The sequence below is a fragment of the Pistacia vera genome, unplaced genomic scaffold (genome assembly GCF_008641045.1).
Source record: "Pistacia vera cultivar Batoury unplaced genomic scaffold, PisVer_v2 Contig271, whole genome shotgun sequence".
NCBI classification, from domain to species: domain Eukaryota; kingdom Viridiplantae; phylum Streptophyta; class Magnoliopsida; order Sapindales; family Anacardiaceae; genus Pistacia; species Pistacia vera.
The window spans coordinates 81,129-98,075 of record NW_022196081.1 but is presented as its reverse complement, the minus strand read 5'-3'; the positions used below and the strand labels follow the sequence as shown (position 1 = coordinate 98,075).

General features: G+C 35.2%; 2 protein-coding genes across 2 annotated transcripts; both read left to right on the top strand.

Moving 5' to 3' along the window:
* The first annotated feature begins 1,745 nt into the window (after window positions 1-1,745).
* LOC116133621 (calcineurin-binding protein 1) lies at window positions 1,746-13,917 on the top strand. The gene is made up of 19 exons (XM_031419298.1): window positions 1,746-1,872; window positions 1,982-2,056; window positions 2,314-2,433; window positions 2,532-2,572; window positions 2,819-3,030; window positions 3,186-5,089; window positions 6,714-6,929; window positions 7,026-7,679; window positions 7,768-8,003; window positions 8,151-8,361; window positions 8,494-8,649; window positions 9,052-9,209; window positions 9,284-9,476; window positions 9,710-10,098; window positions 10,573-10,753; window positions 11,089-11,318; window positions 11,938-12,601; window positions 13,033-13,111; window positions 13,406-13,917. The coding sequence occupies exons 1-19, from the start codon at window positions 1,870-1,872 to the stop codon at window positions 13,750-13,752; spliced, it is 6,069 nt and encodes a 2,022-aa protein (XP_031275158.1). The 5' UTR covers window positions 1,746-1,869; the 3' UTR covers window positions 13,753-13,917.
* A 334-nt stretch (window positions 13,918-14,251) lies between these two features.
* Window positions 14,252-16,512, top strand: LOC116133606 (glutamyl-tRNA(Gln) amidotransferase subunit C, chloroplastic/mitochondrial). The gene is made up of 6 exons (XM_031419280.1): window positions 14,252-14,470; window positions 14,559-14,599; window positions 14,722-14,777; window positions 15,681-15,732; window positions 15,808-15,893; window positions 16,419-16,512. Exons 1-5 carry the CDS (start codon window positions 14,252-14,254, stop codon window positions 15,881-15,883), a joined length of 444 nt encoding a protein of 147 aa, XP_031275140.1. The 3' UTR covers window positions 15,884-15,893; window positions 16,419-16,512.
* Window positions 16,513-16,947: the final 435 nt, after the last annotated feature.

The window sequence follows — 16,947 nt, the reverse complement described above, 5'->3', positions numbered from 1 at the left end:
ATATATGTTAGTTTGTTATAAGTTCAAATATTTTTAGATATTAATATCATATGTGAAAAAACGGAAAATGACTCTGAAATTATACTAGAAAATAATTATATTAACCATGTATATAGTATTGAAAGAATATTGTGAAATTAAAAACTATATATTAATCATGTACTATATATAGCATTGAAAGGATATTATAAGGAAGAAAAAATAAAAGAACAGAATCTAATTTCTTTTCTTCATTATTCTTTATTAAAAAAAATAAAAAAAATGAAATGTTAGAATTCTACAATGGAAAAAAGTATAAACAAAAAATCTGTAAGTAATAATACTATATTATAAAAGAAGAATATGAAGAAATTTAATGATATTTAATGAGGAAACAGACAATATTGAGTGAGCCTTTTTTTAAAGAAATTAAATATGTTTTTAACTTAATTTGAAAAAAAAAAAAAAAGTGGATTAAATTTGAAAAATTCTTAGATAGATATTTGTAACGACTAACGAAGCCTTGAATCAAGGTGGGCCTAACCCAAGGCAATTGCCTTACTGGACTAGCCCTTGAGCGGGCACTGAATGGCGCCTTGTCCAGTCATAATCAACAAATCCGTACACCATAAGCCCACGACCTTTTGGTGATTTGGAAAGAACACATTATTAAGAACAAGTATGCAGCCTAGTAGAAGTTTTGTTATTAATTAAATTTACTTAATGAAAATTTTATGATAATATGAATTGTTTTGTTAAATGATATATCGGTCTTATGGCGCGATTGGGAAGGGAATCTTCAAACTTAATAAAATTCACTTTCATAACATTAAGGAGTTAGGCAACATGCACAATTTTTTTTAAGAACATAATTACTATATTTTAGTATTTATCATTTTATTTATTTATTTGACCTTAAGGTACACGTAAACTAATTCAGACACCTTAGTAATTATAAAAAAATAAAAAAATGATGAACTAAAAACATAAATGAACGTATTTTTTGTTCCCACTAGAAGATACAAATTGATCGGATTAGCTATTACAATGTCTTTAATGATGTTTAGCATAAAAAAACTTAATGGTTTTACTCTGAACTTCATATTGATGTCTTCATTAGTTATATATAATAGTTCAAAGTTAAAAAAGATATTGTGCATAAATTGTTAGCATTTTTTACTAAATGGCTGAAACTTTTAGCTAAATAGTTGTCAACAACAAACAAATGAAAATTTTTGATTGAAACGATTGAAATTTTAATGAGACAATTGACAATGAAAAATGATTGAAAATTTTGACGAACGATCGATCGATCATTTTGAATGTGTTATCTTTAACGAGACAATTGACAATAAAAAATGATTGAAAATTTTGGTGAATGATCGATTATTTTGAATGTGTTATCTTTAATGACACAATTGACGATAAAAAGATGATTGAATCGATCATTTTGAATTTATTATCTTTAACGAGACAATCGACAATAAAAAATGATTAAAAATTTGGGGGAATGATATCATTTTGAATGTGTTATACTTAAATGTACAATGGTCACTCACTTCTAACTGTTTTTCAAAATATCTTTTCTACCCTCACGGTTATACCTGATACTTTTTATTTGGGGTGTCAGCGTTATTTTCACAACGTTGGAGGAAAAAAGGTTCTCAAATCAAACCACAGGGTTGTCAAGAATTTAACTTTGTATTAAAATTAAATGACGATGCGAATGGGAATTTTTCTCAAGTACATAAAAAAATTAAGAGACTATGAGAGCAAAGGGTAAATTGGATGGAGCAAAAACCCAAACAGAGGTAATTGTACTCCAACGTCCAACCCGCCTAAACTCTGAAGCAAACGAAATAAAAGAGGTCAGGCGCAAGTCAGGCCGAAATGGTACGGTGTTTTTTGTTTTTTTCAGCGTTGTTGTTGCTTGCTTTAGTCGTTAATAAATCATTGAAGTATTGTTTATCGGATTTTGATTTAAATTGTTGTTGAATTCCAGTTCTCAATCACTGCTATTAACGACACGGACTCTAGAGGCCAATGGGAACCATTAGCGCCTACTAAAGAAGCCCAGGCATGTCTAATGCTCTTCCTATTTGTTGCGAATGTAGTAACTCTTGTTTTATTTTGTCGACTAAATTATGGAGAAACAATGCTTGTTCATGAAATTATGTGTCGAATTTTACTGGTTCGTTTTGGTTTTAGGGTTTTTTTTTTATTTTTTTTATTTTTTTATGCATTTGACAATTTTTCTTTCTTCTGTGAGTTCTGTACATACTGTTTTTACTCACCATTCTGTGAGGCTAATTTATTATCTGAATAGTTTTACAGGAATTTCATCTTTCACAAACTTACCACGAAGGACTTCTCAAGTTACAGTCTAAAGAATTTGACAAGGCTCGAGAATTGTTAGAATCTGTTCTAAAAAATCCTCTGATTTCCAATGCTCAAGTATATATTTTATTTTTCATCCTGGAAATTTCCATGCTGTCTGTTGCGTTGTGTATTATGATTAGAGTTTATTATCGACATCATTCTTTGTGATCCAGGTGGATGGTAAAGCCAGTGATGGTCATCTGTTGCAGCTCAGGTTAGCACTACGTGGATCTGTCTGCTTTTGTTGAGTTCTAATTTCTCACTTCCCCCTCTGTTTATAAGGGCTTTAGACCTGGTTAATATAATCTCTTGCCATGCTGTTCTTTAGTTAGAATCAGTGACTGGCTGTTGGTAATCATGTCAAATCAATACTTTCAGTTAATTGTGTAATTTTCTTAGTTTTATTTTGCTGTAAGTATCTGGATCAGTCATCTTTTTCTTAAAATGTATTTCTTTACAGATTTTTGGCATTGAAGAACCTTGCTGCTGTTTTCCTTCAACAAGGTTCTGGTCATTATGAGAGTGCACTACATTGTTATCTTCAAGCTGTAGAAATTGACACCAAGGATTCTGTTGTTTGGAACCAGTTAGGAACATTGGCATGCTCAATGGGTTTACTGAGTATTTCACGTTGGGCATTTGAGCAAGGGCTTTTGTGCAGCCCCAATAACTGTAAGCTTTTAATTATCTAAGTATTTGACAATTGTTATTTTGTATTGAGCAACATAGTTTTGTGCTTTTTGGATTTTACATTTATCGTCTTTAACTGAAATACATTTCCTGATGTGCACTAGAAGTTTATCTATTCTGCCTGATGACTTGTGCAGGGAATTGCATGGAGAAACTATTGGAAGTCCTCATTGCTATTGGTGATGAGGTTGCATGTCTTTCTGTTGCAGAGTTAATTTTGAGGCATTGGCCATCACATTCTCGTGCCTTGAAAGTGAAAAATACTATAGAAGAGTCAGAACCAGTTCCATATGCTCCAAGGGGTATAGATAAGTTGGAACCTAAACATGTGCGACTTAAATTTCTTGATAAGAGAAAAGCAGCAGATGAAAATCTTGATGAAGGTCTTGCTCATAAAAAGCTAAACCAGAATATAGAACTGTGCATGGCAGAAGCTTCCTGGGCAGCTCTGGCTGATGCACTCTTGGAAATCCTACTTCCATTGAATAGGTGTGATTCTGAGATGGGAGCTGGGAAAGGATACAGATCAGGTGATATAAGATTAGCTCTACACTTTCCTTCCAGTTCAGAAATAGCCATGGAGATCAGGGAAAAGAAAGGAGTTAACACAACCCAAATGGTTGAAAGCATGCCCCTTGCTGAGTGTAACTCTGAAAGAAGAAGCATCAATAAAGAAAAGGAAGCGAATCTTTTTGAAGAACAACCATTGGAGAGGCGGAGTACTCGTCTAGAAAGGCTTAGGAGTCGTAAACCTGGGAAAGAAGAAGTAGATTTTAGTACCGACAAGGATCTGGCCAAAGATGTCATTCAATTTCTTGAATCTTTTATCATGGGACCAGGAACTAAAAATGGTGATCATGCTAATTGTGTGGTTTCCTGCCCTGATCAAGGTAATTCATTGCAGACTGAATGTCATGAAGTTACTAAATTTGTGAGAGAAACCTCAAATAATTATGGTGCGTACCATATGGGTCACTTGCTTCTAGAACATGCTGCAACTAAAAGCCTTATGTGCCATGATGCAATTTTCAAATTTTTAGAGTTGGAGAAGTTGACCAGACATTGGGGTCAGGATAGGAGCCCTGAATGTAGTCTATTTTTTGCTGAGTTGTATTATGACCTTGGGTCATCTCCTTCCAATGTTTCCAAGCGATCTGAATTCATGTCAGAGGCATCCTATCATCTCTGTAAGATAATTGAATCTGTAGCTTTGAATTATCCTTTTCACTTGACTAGCATATCAGGGAATGGAAGTTGCTATTTAAAGGAGAGGTTACAAGATGCTGATCGAGTATCAACTTCTAATTCAATTTTCCAGGATTCACTTGTCGACAATTCCTTATTGAGCAATAAAAGTTCCCTCTGGGTTAGGTACTTCTGGTTGAATGGGCAATTGTCTCTTTTGGATGGTAACAAGTCAAAAGCTCATGAACAATTTTGTATTTCCTTGTCATTGATGGAAAAAAAAGGAAATATGAAGAATTCTCTACGTTTGATCCACCTGCCACACTGCAAAATCATTAAAGAGTTAAGTATTGAAAGGATTCTTCATCAAATTAATTTATTAGAGGTTGATTTCTTGCTGGAGAAGACTCTAGGTGAGATGATTGAGAAGGAAATGTATATGGAGTGTGTGAACCTGCTTTCTCCACTCCTATTTTCGGCCAAAAATGTTTACCTTGATCTATTACCTTCACCTGCTGCTGATGAAAAAGAGGAAGGGATTACATCTGTTGAACTATCAGCTTTAGACATGTTAATTAAAATGTGTAAGAAGACAAAGCCAATGAACAGCGAGGTGTATCTCAAATGTCACTGGCGGAAGTTGCAAATAGTTATGGCTGTTTCTGGTATGGATGTCAGTATTGCTTCATGCAAACACTTCCATCAGAAGTCAGGGTCAAAAAGGCATTCTTCTTCAGATATAGTAGCAAGGGAAAATTCAATCAGGCATTGGAATCACTTGGTTGCGGAGGAAGTGAAGGCAATTCTGCAATGTGTATCACAAGTGAAGAGCTTTATTGAGCAATCTGGAGATCCTGTAAGTCACTGTTTATTCTTCTAAAGTCCTTTAGAATCTCAAAGTACTTCAAAGTATCTATGTTTCTTTTCCCTTGAAATCATTTTATTCTGAAAGATCATATGAAAGTAAGAGTCACGAATATAAATAACATAAACAGAATTTAGATTATCACTATTTTGTGAAAAGAGATCCTATATTGATCATATCATTCCTTCCTATGGGAGATGTTGGAATGCTTCTCGCTTATAAGTTGCCAAAGAATTAAACCTCATAGTTTCTTTTTCTTAAGAGACATTATCACTCAGCAAACATTGTTTTCAGAAACTCACAGTTAGAGGACACAATTTACATTTTCTTTATAAAGGGATAGTTTAATTGTATTTGACCATTATATTTAACTGTGTAATAATGAAATGACATAAAGTATCCCAGAAATTTGATAACAGAAGTAAATGAAAAAACGATGTTGACTTAAATATAAAAAATTATAAAAAAGGAAAAAGAAAAGTTCAAGTTCACCAAATCTTTTTATTAAAAATTAAAAATTCAAAAGAAAAAAATCATGGTTGGTACCCTGGGCCCTGGACCATTGGTGGCAATAGGCTGCGCCCGCTAAGTAAGGTGCAGCCAAGCATTAGACAAGCCAGGTACAGACTGGTGCTAGCCTTGTAGGCAATGTGGCTCATTGGCCACCGAATTTTTTTAATGTTTGACTTTCTTCTTGTGTTTTAAACTTAATAGTCTTTGGTTAATTAAATCAGTATCCTTTCTACAGTTTGATTTAACAGTATATCACCATTAACGGTCCTTTCTTTGAAGAAAATAAAACTTGTGTCCTTCAATTGTGAGTTTCTGAAAATAGCATCTATGGAGTGATAATATCTTTCTTAATTATCCATGGACATCAGTGTTTTTAGATCCTTCCAGACAAATTTGAACTATTGTAATGGAAAAGGTTTCTTAAGATGAGCATATCAACTTTTTCCCTTACATTTTTGTAAATTGATTTTTCTACTGTGTCTGTTATGATGTCATGCCAAAAGACATTAGCAATGAGAAATATTCTTTCTGTTTGTCATTTCGGTTCCTTTTATGTTCATTTTTCTTAAAACTATAGAGACCTCACCTATGAAATGGGAGAGGAAAATTAAATTGTCACCTAGCTTAAAGAGATTTTATGATCTCTCATTGAATAAAGAAAAGTTAGGTCTTGCATTTAAAAGAGCAGTTAGGCATCATCTCCTAATAGACTAGTCCTTTGGCTACTTGATGAATGGGTACTTAATGAGTGTTTGACCCGCTAAGCATCTGATGTGAAAGAATCAAACAATTCCTCTTCTCAACAGCAGTCGTTAGGCCTCCCACCAATAGTTCAGTCGGGAGAGAGCGACGTAGAGGAGAGATCTTTGAACTTGTTGGAGATAGCCAGATCAAATAGATCAGTAACGAAAAGATGTTTGAGATGCGTTTTCATAGCTCTCTTTCGTAGCGGGATGAGTGAAGGTTCATTTTTTTGCATAACGAAGTTCTCATCCACTGTGTGGGCTTTTATAATTTAAATTGTATGGATTTATTTCGTCTTTTAACATTTATATTATATTTAAAATGCTATTTAACACAGTTATACATTATATGCTTGCAGAATGGCTTTGTTGTTCCATTGAGCAGCATTTCTGATATTCAATCATTGCTGCTGGCAGTCATGTGCAATGTGGCAAGCAATTTTCTCTGTAAGAAATCTTCTGGTCCGGTAATTGTTGATCAAACTGACCAGAAGGTAGAATGCTGCTTTGTTGATGCAGCCACTGCTTTCTGCAAGATTCAACACCTTAACCCTACAGTACCTGTTAAAACTCAAGTGAGTTTACCTTAGTCTTTGAGTTGACCACTTGTAAATTATTTCTTTTGCTTACTTTTTCCTCCTTTTTCAACTTTATGTGCTCTGTTTTCTCAGGTTGATTTAATTGTGGCAATCCATGACTTGCTTGCTGAGTATGGGCTCTGCTGTGCAGGCGAGGGTGGTGAAGGGGAAGAAGGAACATTTCTTAAATTTGCAATAAAACATCTCTTTGCCTTGAATATTAAACTGAAATCTAACATGAACTCTTCAAACAAGGAAAAGCCAGAACATGGCCAGCAGCTTTCTCCTAATACTCATGTCAAAGCACCTCAAGCATTGAGATCAGATGCACTGGATTTGGAAATGGGTGGGGCTGAAACCAGTGGAAATATTGCTGTGAAGAAGGATGATTCTGAAAGGATTACTTCCAGTGACACGGCATGTCTTTTGAGCATAGAGAAAAAAAATTCACAAGTAGAATGTGAATGGCATGATGATGATGATACTATTAAAAAAGGAGAAAAAAATAGTAATGATGTTGATTGTGGAGATGAACTCACTGAATCTGAAAGGGAGGAACTTGAACTAACACTTGATAATGCTTTGGAACAGTGCTTTTTCTGCTTATATGGTCTAAATCTTAGGTCTGATTCCTCCTATGAGGATGATTTAGTAATGCACAAGAATACTAGTCGTGGAGAATACCAGACCAAGGAACAATGTGCTGATGTTTTTCAGTATGTACTGCCATATGCTAAGGATTCTTCTGTAAGTACTTTCTGTCTCTCTTTCTCATTCAACTTTTGTTTAACTTTACTTTCTTGTAATGTCTAGCTAACATATGCTTATGTCCCAGAGAACTGGGTTGGTCAAACTTCGTAGAGTGTTAAGAGCTATACGCAAACACTTTCCACAACCACCAGAAGATGTTTTGGCTGGAAATGCGATAGACAAATTCTTAGATGATCCTGATTTGTGTGAAGATAAACTCTCAGATGAGGCAGGATATGATGGGTACCTTGAAAGCGTAATGAAGACAATATTCCCTGATATGGGAAACCTCAAACATTACAAGCTACCATCATTTGGGAGGTATAGTTGTATTGGTGCACATATTTTTTGTTTGTATCCATTGGATAAGCTTTTTTTTTTTTTTTTTCAAATTGTGCTTAAAATTGTAGATCTTTTCTAATTATTGAGGAATGTCTTATATTTGCTTGTGCAACGAATTTGCTGCAGCTCTGAGCCATATTTGGAGGTATATCACAACTTGTATTATTTTCTAGCTCAGGCGGAGGAGATGAGTACAACTGATAAATGGCCTGGCTTTGTACTCACAAAAGAAGGGGAAGATTTTGTACAGCAAAATGCTAATCTTTTCAAATTTGATCTCTTGTACAATCCTATGCGTTTTGAGAGTTGGCAAAGACTTGCAAATATATATGATGAGGCAAGATTTAGTTTTGTTTGTCATTTCAATCTTGAATATTGTATAATTATGATGAATCTTGATTTGGGATGTTTTTAAATGTTCCTGGTCACTGTCAATAATTTTATTTTTTCTTGGTTTTATAAAAAACAGGAGGTAGATTTGTTGCTAAATGATGGTAGTAAGCACATAAATGTAACAGGATGGAGGAAAAATGCTACTTTACCTCAGAGAGTTGAGACAAGTCGAAGGAGGAGTAGGCGTTGTCTATTGATGAGTTTGGCTTTGGCAAAAACGTCAGCTCAGCAGGTTTGACCAACATGGTGCCTATGCTTAGTAATGTTGGTCAGCATAATGTTCAATCTTGGCCCTCAAATCTGTATTTCACCTCTGTAACACATGGCTTGCTAGATAATAGCAACATGTCAAAGCACGTCCCCAAAGCATATGCATATATGATGATACATAGCTTTAGGAATCAATTCAGGTTATATAATGTGGCAACTTAGTGTACTTTAAAAGGCAGATACATTTGTCTAATTGGAGGACTTATTAATAAAGTAATAACAATGACTCTAAAATCTGTGATGTAGGTGCTTCTGTGGTGTCCTGAATATTAATCATACTCTCTGGGATATCATGGAATGAAATGGATTATTTTCTTGATTAGTATATTGTTGTTAACCATTGTGAATTTTTGTGTGATTCCAGTGTGAGATACATGAGTTATTGGCATTAGTATACTATGACAGCCTGCAAAACGTGGTACCATTTTATGATCAACGATCAGTCATTCCCTCTAAGGATGCTGCGTGGAAGACGTTCTGTGAAAACTCATTCAAACATTTTAAGAAAGCCTTCGTCCACAAGTATTTCTTCTTTCCTCATTGATTTTCTGATTGTATATAATTTATATAGTTAACTGAATCCCTCTATTGTACAGGGAGGATTGGTCATATGCATTTTATATGGGGAAACTCAGTGAAAAGCTTGGATACTCACATGAGATATCATTATTATATTATGATAAGGCTATTGCTTTGAATCCGTCAGCTGTGGATCCTATCTATAGGATGCACGCTTCTCGCTTAAAGTTGCTTTGCACTTTTGGAAAACAGAATTTGGAGGCTTTAAAGGTCTTTGAAACCCAATTTCATTTTGGAATAGTTTTATTTTATTTTATTTTATTTTTTCAAATCCTAATTATATCTGGTAAGGTTTATATTAAAGTTTTAGATCAATTAGCAACTATTAGTTATTGTTTTTTTGTGGAGCACTTGAACTTCAATGATTTTCATCTTTTTGTTCTTCGATTTACTTGACACATCTCTTTTGTCTTGATTATTATTGTTATTTGGTTTCATTCCAGATAATTTCGGTATATTCCTATAGTCAATCCACGAAGGATGCTGTTTTGGACATATTTAGTAAAGTGAATCCTGAAATTCTGCATTTGCCAGAAGTTATAAAGGATGGAAGTCCTCGTGCTGAGGATACAAAAGTTAAGGAATTGATTCAAATGGAAGAGGCTTGGCACATGCTTTACAATGATTGCCTTTCTGCCCTGGAAGTTTGTGTTGAAGGGGATCTCAAACATTTTCATAAGGCTAGATATATGCTCTCTCAGGGGCTGTATAAGAGGGGTGAATCTGGTGACTTGGAGAAGGCAAAGGATGAACTCTCCTTTTGTTTCAAATCTTCTAGGTCATCATTTACGATAAACATGTGGGAGATCGATGGCTTGGTTAAAAAAGGAAGGTATGATCATGTTCACATATTCTCTTTCTATACTTCGAACTATTTATGTTGGTTTTGGACACCCCAAGGACTGAAATCATTGCAATTCGAAGGCACAAACATCTGGTGGTTATAACTTACCAGAGGATAGGATCTGGAGAGTGTTCATGTATCAAATAAGTAGTTGAGATTAATGGCAACTGGATCTCTGCCTGTAGGAATTTGCAGTGATAAATGGAGGAAATTTGAAATTGACGTCATACAGTAAGTAAATACCAAAATGTATTCAAAGGCTGGAAATAACATCTTTCGATATGCAAACACTGTCACATACATGCAAAATGATCTCCTTTAAAAGGTCGTCTTTTTTTTGGATGCTATGTAAGAAGAAAAAGTGAGTTGTGTCTTATTATGTGGTGTCCAGAAAACCCATTTGTAACATTTACTGTGAATGTCATGTTCTAAGCATCTTTTGTTTTTTTTTGTGTATATCAGGCGCAAGATGGCAGGATTGACAGGGAACAAAAAGGTCCTTGAAGTTAATTTACCTGAAAGTTCTCGAAAATTTATTACTTGTATACGCAAGTACTTGTTATTCTACCTGAAACTGTTGGAAGAGACTGGAGACATCTGTACTCTTGAGCGAGCTTATGTCTCTCTTAAGGCAGATAAAAGGGTAATAAGTCATCCCTTGTACTATTAAAGAAGTTTATGGTATTTTGCAAAAAAAGTCTAAGTAACCACTTCATTTTTATAAATGCATCAATGTAAATTCTAGGAAAATAAATTCCTTGCAAGCTCATGCTTCATTGAAAATTGAGAGAACTTTTATGTTGTAAACTGTTTTCTAGCGGAAAAAGGGCTTTGTATGCAGGCACCATTAAATTATATTTTGATTTAAAATATTATAATTTGGTGTAATTGGAGGTTGTGTGCTTCAATAACTTTAATCCAAATGATGATATTAATTCCAGCAGTTAAAGTGGCATCTAACTTCAATTTTGAACCCAGTTTTCGTTGTGCATTGAAGATCTTGTTCCAGTGGCACTAGGGAGGTACATCAGGGCCTTACTTTCATCCATGAATCAGGCAGAGGCTGCTGGTTCTATTGCTGCAAGCAGTTCTGAGCATCAATTGGAGAAGATCTTTGCTTTGTTCATGGAACAGGGGAACTTATGGCCAGAGATATGTGGTGCGCCAGAGATCAAGAGTCCAGAAATATCAGAAAGCAGCCTTTATGGGTAATTTTCATTCTTAAGAGATCCTAATTATAGTTGACATATAGTTCAACGAGGCTATTACTACTGAAAGCATCCTAATCCAAATAATGTCATAATGGCATTTTTCCCCATAATTTGCATAACCAGTTCTACTGTGCCCTCTCCCCATCCCTGAGGCACTAGAACAAAAGAAGTGTTTAGAGTCTTGGCCCTGATTCCCATGCTTACTTTAGAAACTGTTCAAGTTTACTTGTTAATCTAGTACCAACTTCCCTCTATCCAAATCTGATACTAAAGTCCCATAGACAAATAGGTAAGATTTCAGTCTTGCTGTCCAGTGTGTATATTCTACCCCTTGTCCAAACCCAAAATCTTTCTGCTTTTTGAGGAACCTTCTAATATTCTAATTGAAGCCTTTCTGTATTTCTGCTATCATTATTCATAGCACATCCAAATTCTGAAGTATCAAGTTTCCAACAATCTGGGTCTGGAATGTTGCAGATCTAGTTCATGTAGGGCAGTAGACTTTTTCTGTCGTTCTATTTATGTTTGAAATTTAAAGTGCTACTGCAGATTTTCATCAGTCAATGCATAGTCTAATAGTTACATGCATCTCTAACAATCAACTACGTTAATTCAGATATCTCCACCAATATATTGTATCACTGGAAAGGAAGGGCAAGCTGGAAACTCTCGAGGCAATAAATGAGAAGATTCGAAAGCGTTTCAAGAATCCAAAGTTGTCTAATAGTAACTGTGCAAAAGTCTGCAGGCATGCATCTGTTGCTTGGTGTCGATGTCTTATAGTTAGCTTGGCGTTGATCACTCCATCATATTCTGTGCCCACTAGTGAAATTCAACCTCCTAACTCATCAGACAATGGTGTGGAAAATAGGCAGTTGCTTTGTGTTGATCTACAAACAAATGAGATATGGAATTCATCATTTGAGGACAAAACTCACTTGAAAATTCTTGAAACAAAGTGGAATCTGGTGTTGTCGAAAATTAAGAATATAATAATCAAGAAAGCTTTGGATGAAAATTTAGACACTGCCAATTCTTTACTTAAAAGTTCTTACAATTTCTATCGGGAGAGCTCCTGTGTAACACCTGTGTCTGGTGTTAACCTTTATTTTGTGCCATCTTGGTTAGCAACAGAAGCACAATTTCAGCCAGGGACTGATGGGGTCGAAATTCTTGATCTAAGCATTCCTCGGAAGCTTCTTTTGTGGGCTTACACATTGTTACAAGGCCGTTGTGCAAACATCTCAGTTGTCGTAAAGCATTGTGAAGAAAATGTGAAGGTTTGTAAACTAATTGGCCTTTTGGTGTTCTTTTATTTGTCCAAATGTAAATTGCATTCTTTTAAAACATGCTAGGCTCCAAAGAGTCCTTACTAGTTCTTTTGCCCCTTCTTTTTATTTAGAGCCAACAATTTAGAGATCTTTGAGTCCTTTTACGGTTTTACCATTGAAGACAGGGGAGTGACTGATTTCTTTAAACATAAGAGTATACTACATTTGCATGAAAACATGAGCAGGGCTACATAGATTTATAGTGAATGCATGTTGAAAGAGAAACAGAGAAAACTCTGCTTAAAAATGCATGTTGAAAGAGAAACGGACTCTGCATAAAAAAGCATGTTGAAAGAGAACAGAGAAGATCATTTGCATAGTTTTTGGTAATTAGGTGATGCAAGAGTAATGTATCATGTTTTTGTGGTTGTTTTGTACAGTCGAAGATGAAAAAAGGACTTGGAACTTCTTCTGTGTCAACAACGGCAAGCATACAGATGACTATCACTACTCAGACAGGTTATTCTTCCCACTTAATGATTTCTTCTTCTTCTTCTTTAAACCATCTGGGACTCATTCAGTTCAAGAAAATGACCTCACTAAATGATAAATTTTGGCTTTTGAGATTTTACTGTTTGAAAATTGTTGTATCAGGTTGCTAGTTGCCTGATTCTGCATCCTCTTCATGTATTATAAGAAATTTTTGATTCCTTATTGAAACAGTTTTCCTCCAGCCTTGAATTGCATCTGTAAAATAGATTTCTTGCTTTCAGATTATGATATTTGTCTACAAATAAATAATTTTGGCTGTAGGTGGTGCTAAAGATGGAACTTGCGGTGGAGGAAATGAAACAGAGGAAGCCCCAGTTACGATTGCGGGATCTGTATCTGCATCTGCCTCCACTCCCACTCCCACTCCCACTTCCACTTCTGCCCCTACCTCCACCTCCGCTTCCTCTTCTCATTCCCCTGCTTCAGGATCCAACTCTACATTAGTGTCCACTAGCGAGAGCTCGCAATATGTGTTGGCACTGCCTTCTACTATTGAGAATCAAAAGAGCTTACTTGGTCCATCCAAACTGCTTAATCTTGAGGACAACAATGCAGACAAAAATAATAATCTGATGCATGAAGGAGGAGATGATGAAGACAAAGGCTGATTCTCATGTCATTGTTGATTGTTTTATGTAAAATTTTTTTACTGAACACGTTGATTTGCAAATCAATCCCACATGTAATTGAAAATCTAATTTTTACTTCTGTAAGAAAGGAAAGATGTAGAGACTAGTGATATATAATGCTTTTCGGAGTTGTGTAATTAGGAAAAATAGACTACATAAATATCTTTACTAAACCGCTCTCTCCCGAGCTCTGTTGGCGCAGAATTCATACCTCCTATTTCATCATGTTCTAATAAGATTCAAATTATAAAAGAAATTAGGTCTAATAAAATTTATATTTTATAAAAACGGGAATTATTTTTGGTTTTCTCATTGAAAAATCAACTAGATAATTGCTGACATTGGAGTTTTTATTGGGCGAGCCCAAGATTGAAGTTTGCCAGGTGGTGGTCCAAAACAAGTTGGGCCCAGATTAAAGAGTGATGTTATGATAAACGGGGAATTGGAGATAGAGATAGAAAATTCCCAGACAAACGAAATGGGAAGCAAGGGTTTGCTTCTGCTCAAAGGAGTGGCACCCCCGAAGAAGCAGAGCAATTACATTTTTAATTATACAAGAACAAGAAGCAGTAGTTGGTCTTCAAAAACGCCCATTTTCAGAGAATGCTCAACTACAACCGCAACGACCTCCTCTCTTGAACCACCAGACGTTCCTCGTTTGGCTGAAACTGCTCGAATCTCTCTTTCACCTCATGAGGTTTTTTTTTCATTTTCTACACTTTTATTCTTTTTTAACCCTTTCTCCTCTCAGTTTTCATTTTTCCTTCTCTCTCTCTTTTTTTTAGGTTGACGAATTTGCCCCTAAAATTCGACAAGTCATTGACTGGTACTTGCGTTCCTGTTTACACTTTTATATTAGACTTGTTTGTTTCAAGTTTTTATCGCATGGCTTTGACGGTGAGAATTCTAAATTGTAAATGGTTGGACTTTTTAATTTTTCAATGGCAGGTTTGGACAACTTCAAGCTGTTGATCTCAACAGTGTTGATCCTGCCATCAGAGCAGGTTTGTCTTTTTATTTATATTTTGTTATTTTTCAAAGACATTATCTACCATCTCTTACTTCACAAGTCGTGGAAGCATACCTTATTCATGGATGCATATTGAAAGTATTTACATAGGTTTGGTAAATATGTTTTCTAACATGCTCAAAAATTAATTGATATCACTTATGAGAGGATTATATGGTTGTTGGTGAATTATCCATTTTAATTTGTTATGAATTCTCGCACTATTGCTCCTGCCCAGCCGTGGCCTACCTGGCGAACCTTTTTTTTTTTTTTTTTTGGTAAGACGAATATATTATTTAAATTTTATAAAATTTGGATCCAATTCTAGTTTGGTCCATCATTTGTTTCTTTTTGTATCATGGCTCCAAATGGAAATTTCTGGTTGTGTCACTGCTTTTCCCAAATGGTTAATTATTATTTTCAATTAGATGCTCGTGATATGCCGTGTATGTGGAGATAATAACCATATGTAATCATCCTTGAGTAGATGCTAGCTGAAACTTCTAAGATCATACAATCCTTCTGCCTTCTGTCAATATAGTAAATGGAATGTTCCTTAGCATCTCTTCGCAATATTCTACTGAGGTTTAGACGGTTTCATGAAACAATATCTGGGAGAGGCGAAGGAAATTAAGTAATTTTGTTGGTAATTGCAGTAGCCTGGGACAGCTCCGTAACGGAGAACTTTTGACCCATCTTGTACACCTTAGATAGGATAATAAGTTACTAATTTCTTATCAGGAAACTATCTACAGCAAATAATTTTATCATCAGATTTATTTATTTATGTTCTCAGTTTCATGAAATAAAGTCAAGACGGGGAAAGGCTGCTTGGTTGGTGACACTCCTCGAGTTATGTAGTTCTAATATGTTATTAAAATCTCTTTCAAATTCACAGATAATGAAACTGAAAATTTGCGTGACGATTCTCCTGAAACATTTGAGAACAGGTAAGATGGTTTTTTCTTTAAGTTTCCTGCTAGACACACCTTATATGTTGACCAATTTCAAATTTTCCTCTACAGGGAAGCCATGATAGCTGCCATTCCAAGCTATGAGGAGCCATATATCAAAGTTCCTAAAGTCCTGAACAAAGAGTAGAGCTGTTCAGGTAATTTTTTGATCTCTAGTGGCAATTCCTTTTACTATATATTATTGAGCCTATTATTTTCCAATTAATAAGACATGGATCTTTTCTGCTGCTGACACGCTGAAATTTTTTGGAATTTCATCAAACAAAGTTGGTCCCAATTCTATCATGAGTCTGGTCTTTACAATCTGCTTTGAAAGCTTGGCAACACTTCAAAACTTTAACTGTTCTTCTTTCCTTGAAATATTTCCTCTCAAGCCTTTATGCCCCTCTGTCACTTGTTGAATTAAAGAGAGTTGCTAGACGCGTAAGGCCTTTGCTTGTGGATGCCAATAGTCACCCAAGAAAGTTTATTTAAATGATTAATTTAAAATGTTGGAGCATGTCTAATTGCCGTTTGTTTGTTTATGATGATGTTCACCGTGATATCAGTTTGACTAACACGGATTCAGTTTTAACAGCTTGCTGAAAAGACATTAATTCCTTTCTGCTCAATTTTAGTGTTTAGCCTTGCATGGTTTGATTTGGTTATGCTGTTATGTGCAGTACCGGCAAGAGATAAAGGCACTAGATCTGAAATGAAACACCTTGGTAGCAGCTGATGTGAAAATTCTTTTGGTTCCTTCGTTGCTCTTTATGTTGTACAGAGACCTTTTTCTTTTTTCTTTTTTTAAAAAAAAAAAAGAAAAAAAAAAAAAGAACTGTGATGTTTTAGGTGTCCTTGTACGTGGTGACAGGTTCACAGTTACAAATTGGTAGATGAGGCTCTTGTTTTCCATCGCCATTCTCCATTTTTTTTTTAATTTTAAAAAAAAATTATTTGTGATTTAACCTAAACGGTGAAACCCCGAACGTGGTGACACAAATTATAAATCTTTTAATAAAAGGCCCTGCAATAGGACGCTTACAAGCAGCCGTTCTTCATCGACACAAACCTTCAGTTAGAGATATGGTGTAGTCTGCAATATGTACGCAAATTACATCTGCACGACTGCACCTTGAACCACACTCATTGAGAGGCTGCAAGGTATCGAACGTTCAAAAGATTGTCAAAAGACTCAAAACACATCGAGCA

Coding starts and splice junctions, on each gene's coding strand:
- LOC116133621 (XM_031419298.1), top strand. Junction 10,099..10,572: donor GGCTTGGTTAAAAAAGGAAG/GTATGATCATGT, acceptor TGTGTATATCAG/GCGCAAGATGGCAGGATTGA. Junction 10,754..11,088: donor CTCTTAAGGCAGATAAAAGG/GTAATAAGTCAT, acceptor TTTTGAACCCAG/TTTTCGTTGTGCATTGAAGA.
- LOC116133606 (XM_031419280.1), top strand. CDS start 14,252: ATGGGAAGCAAGGGTTTGCTTCTGCTCAAAGGAGTGGCACCCCCGAAG. Junction 14,600..14,721: donor ATTCGACAAGTCATTGACTG/GTACTTGCGTTC, acceptor TTTCAATGGCAG/GTTTGGACAACTTCAAGCTG. Junction 15,733..15,807: donor CCTGAAACATTTGAGAACAG/GTAAGATGGTTT, acceptor TTTCCTCTACAG/GGAAGCCATGATAGCTGCCA.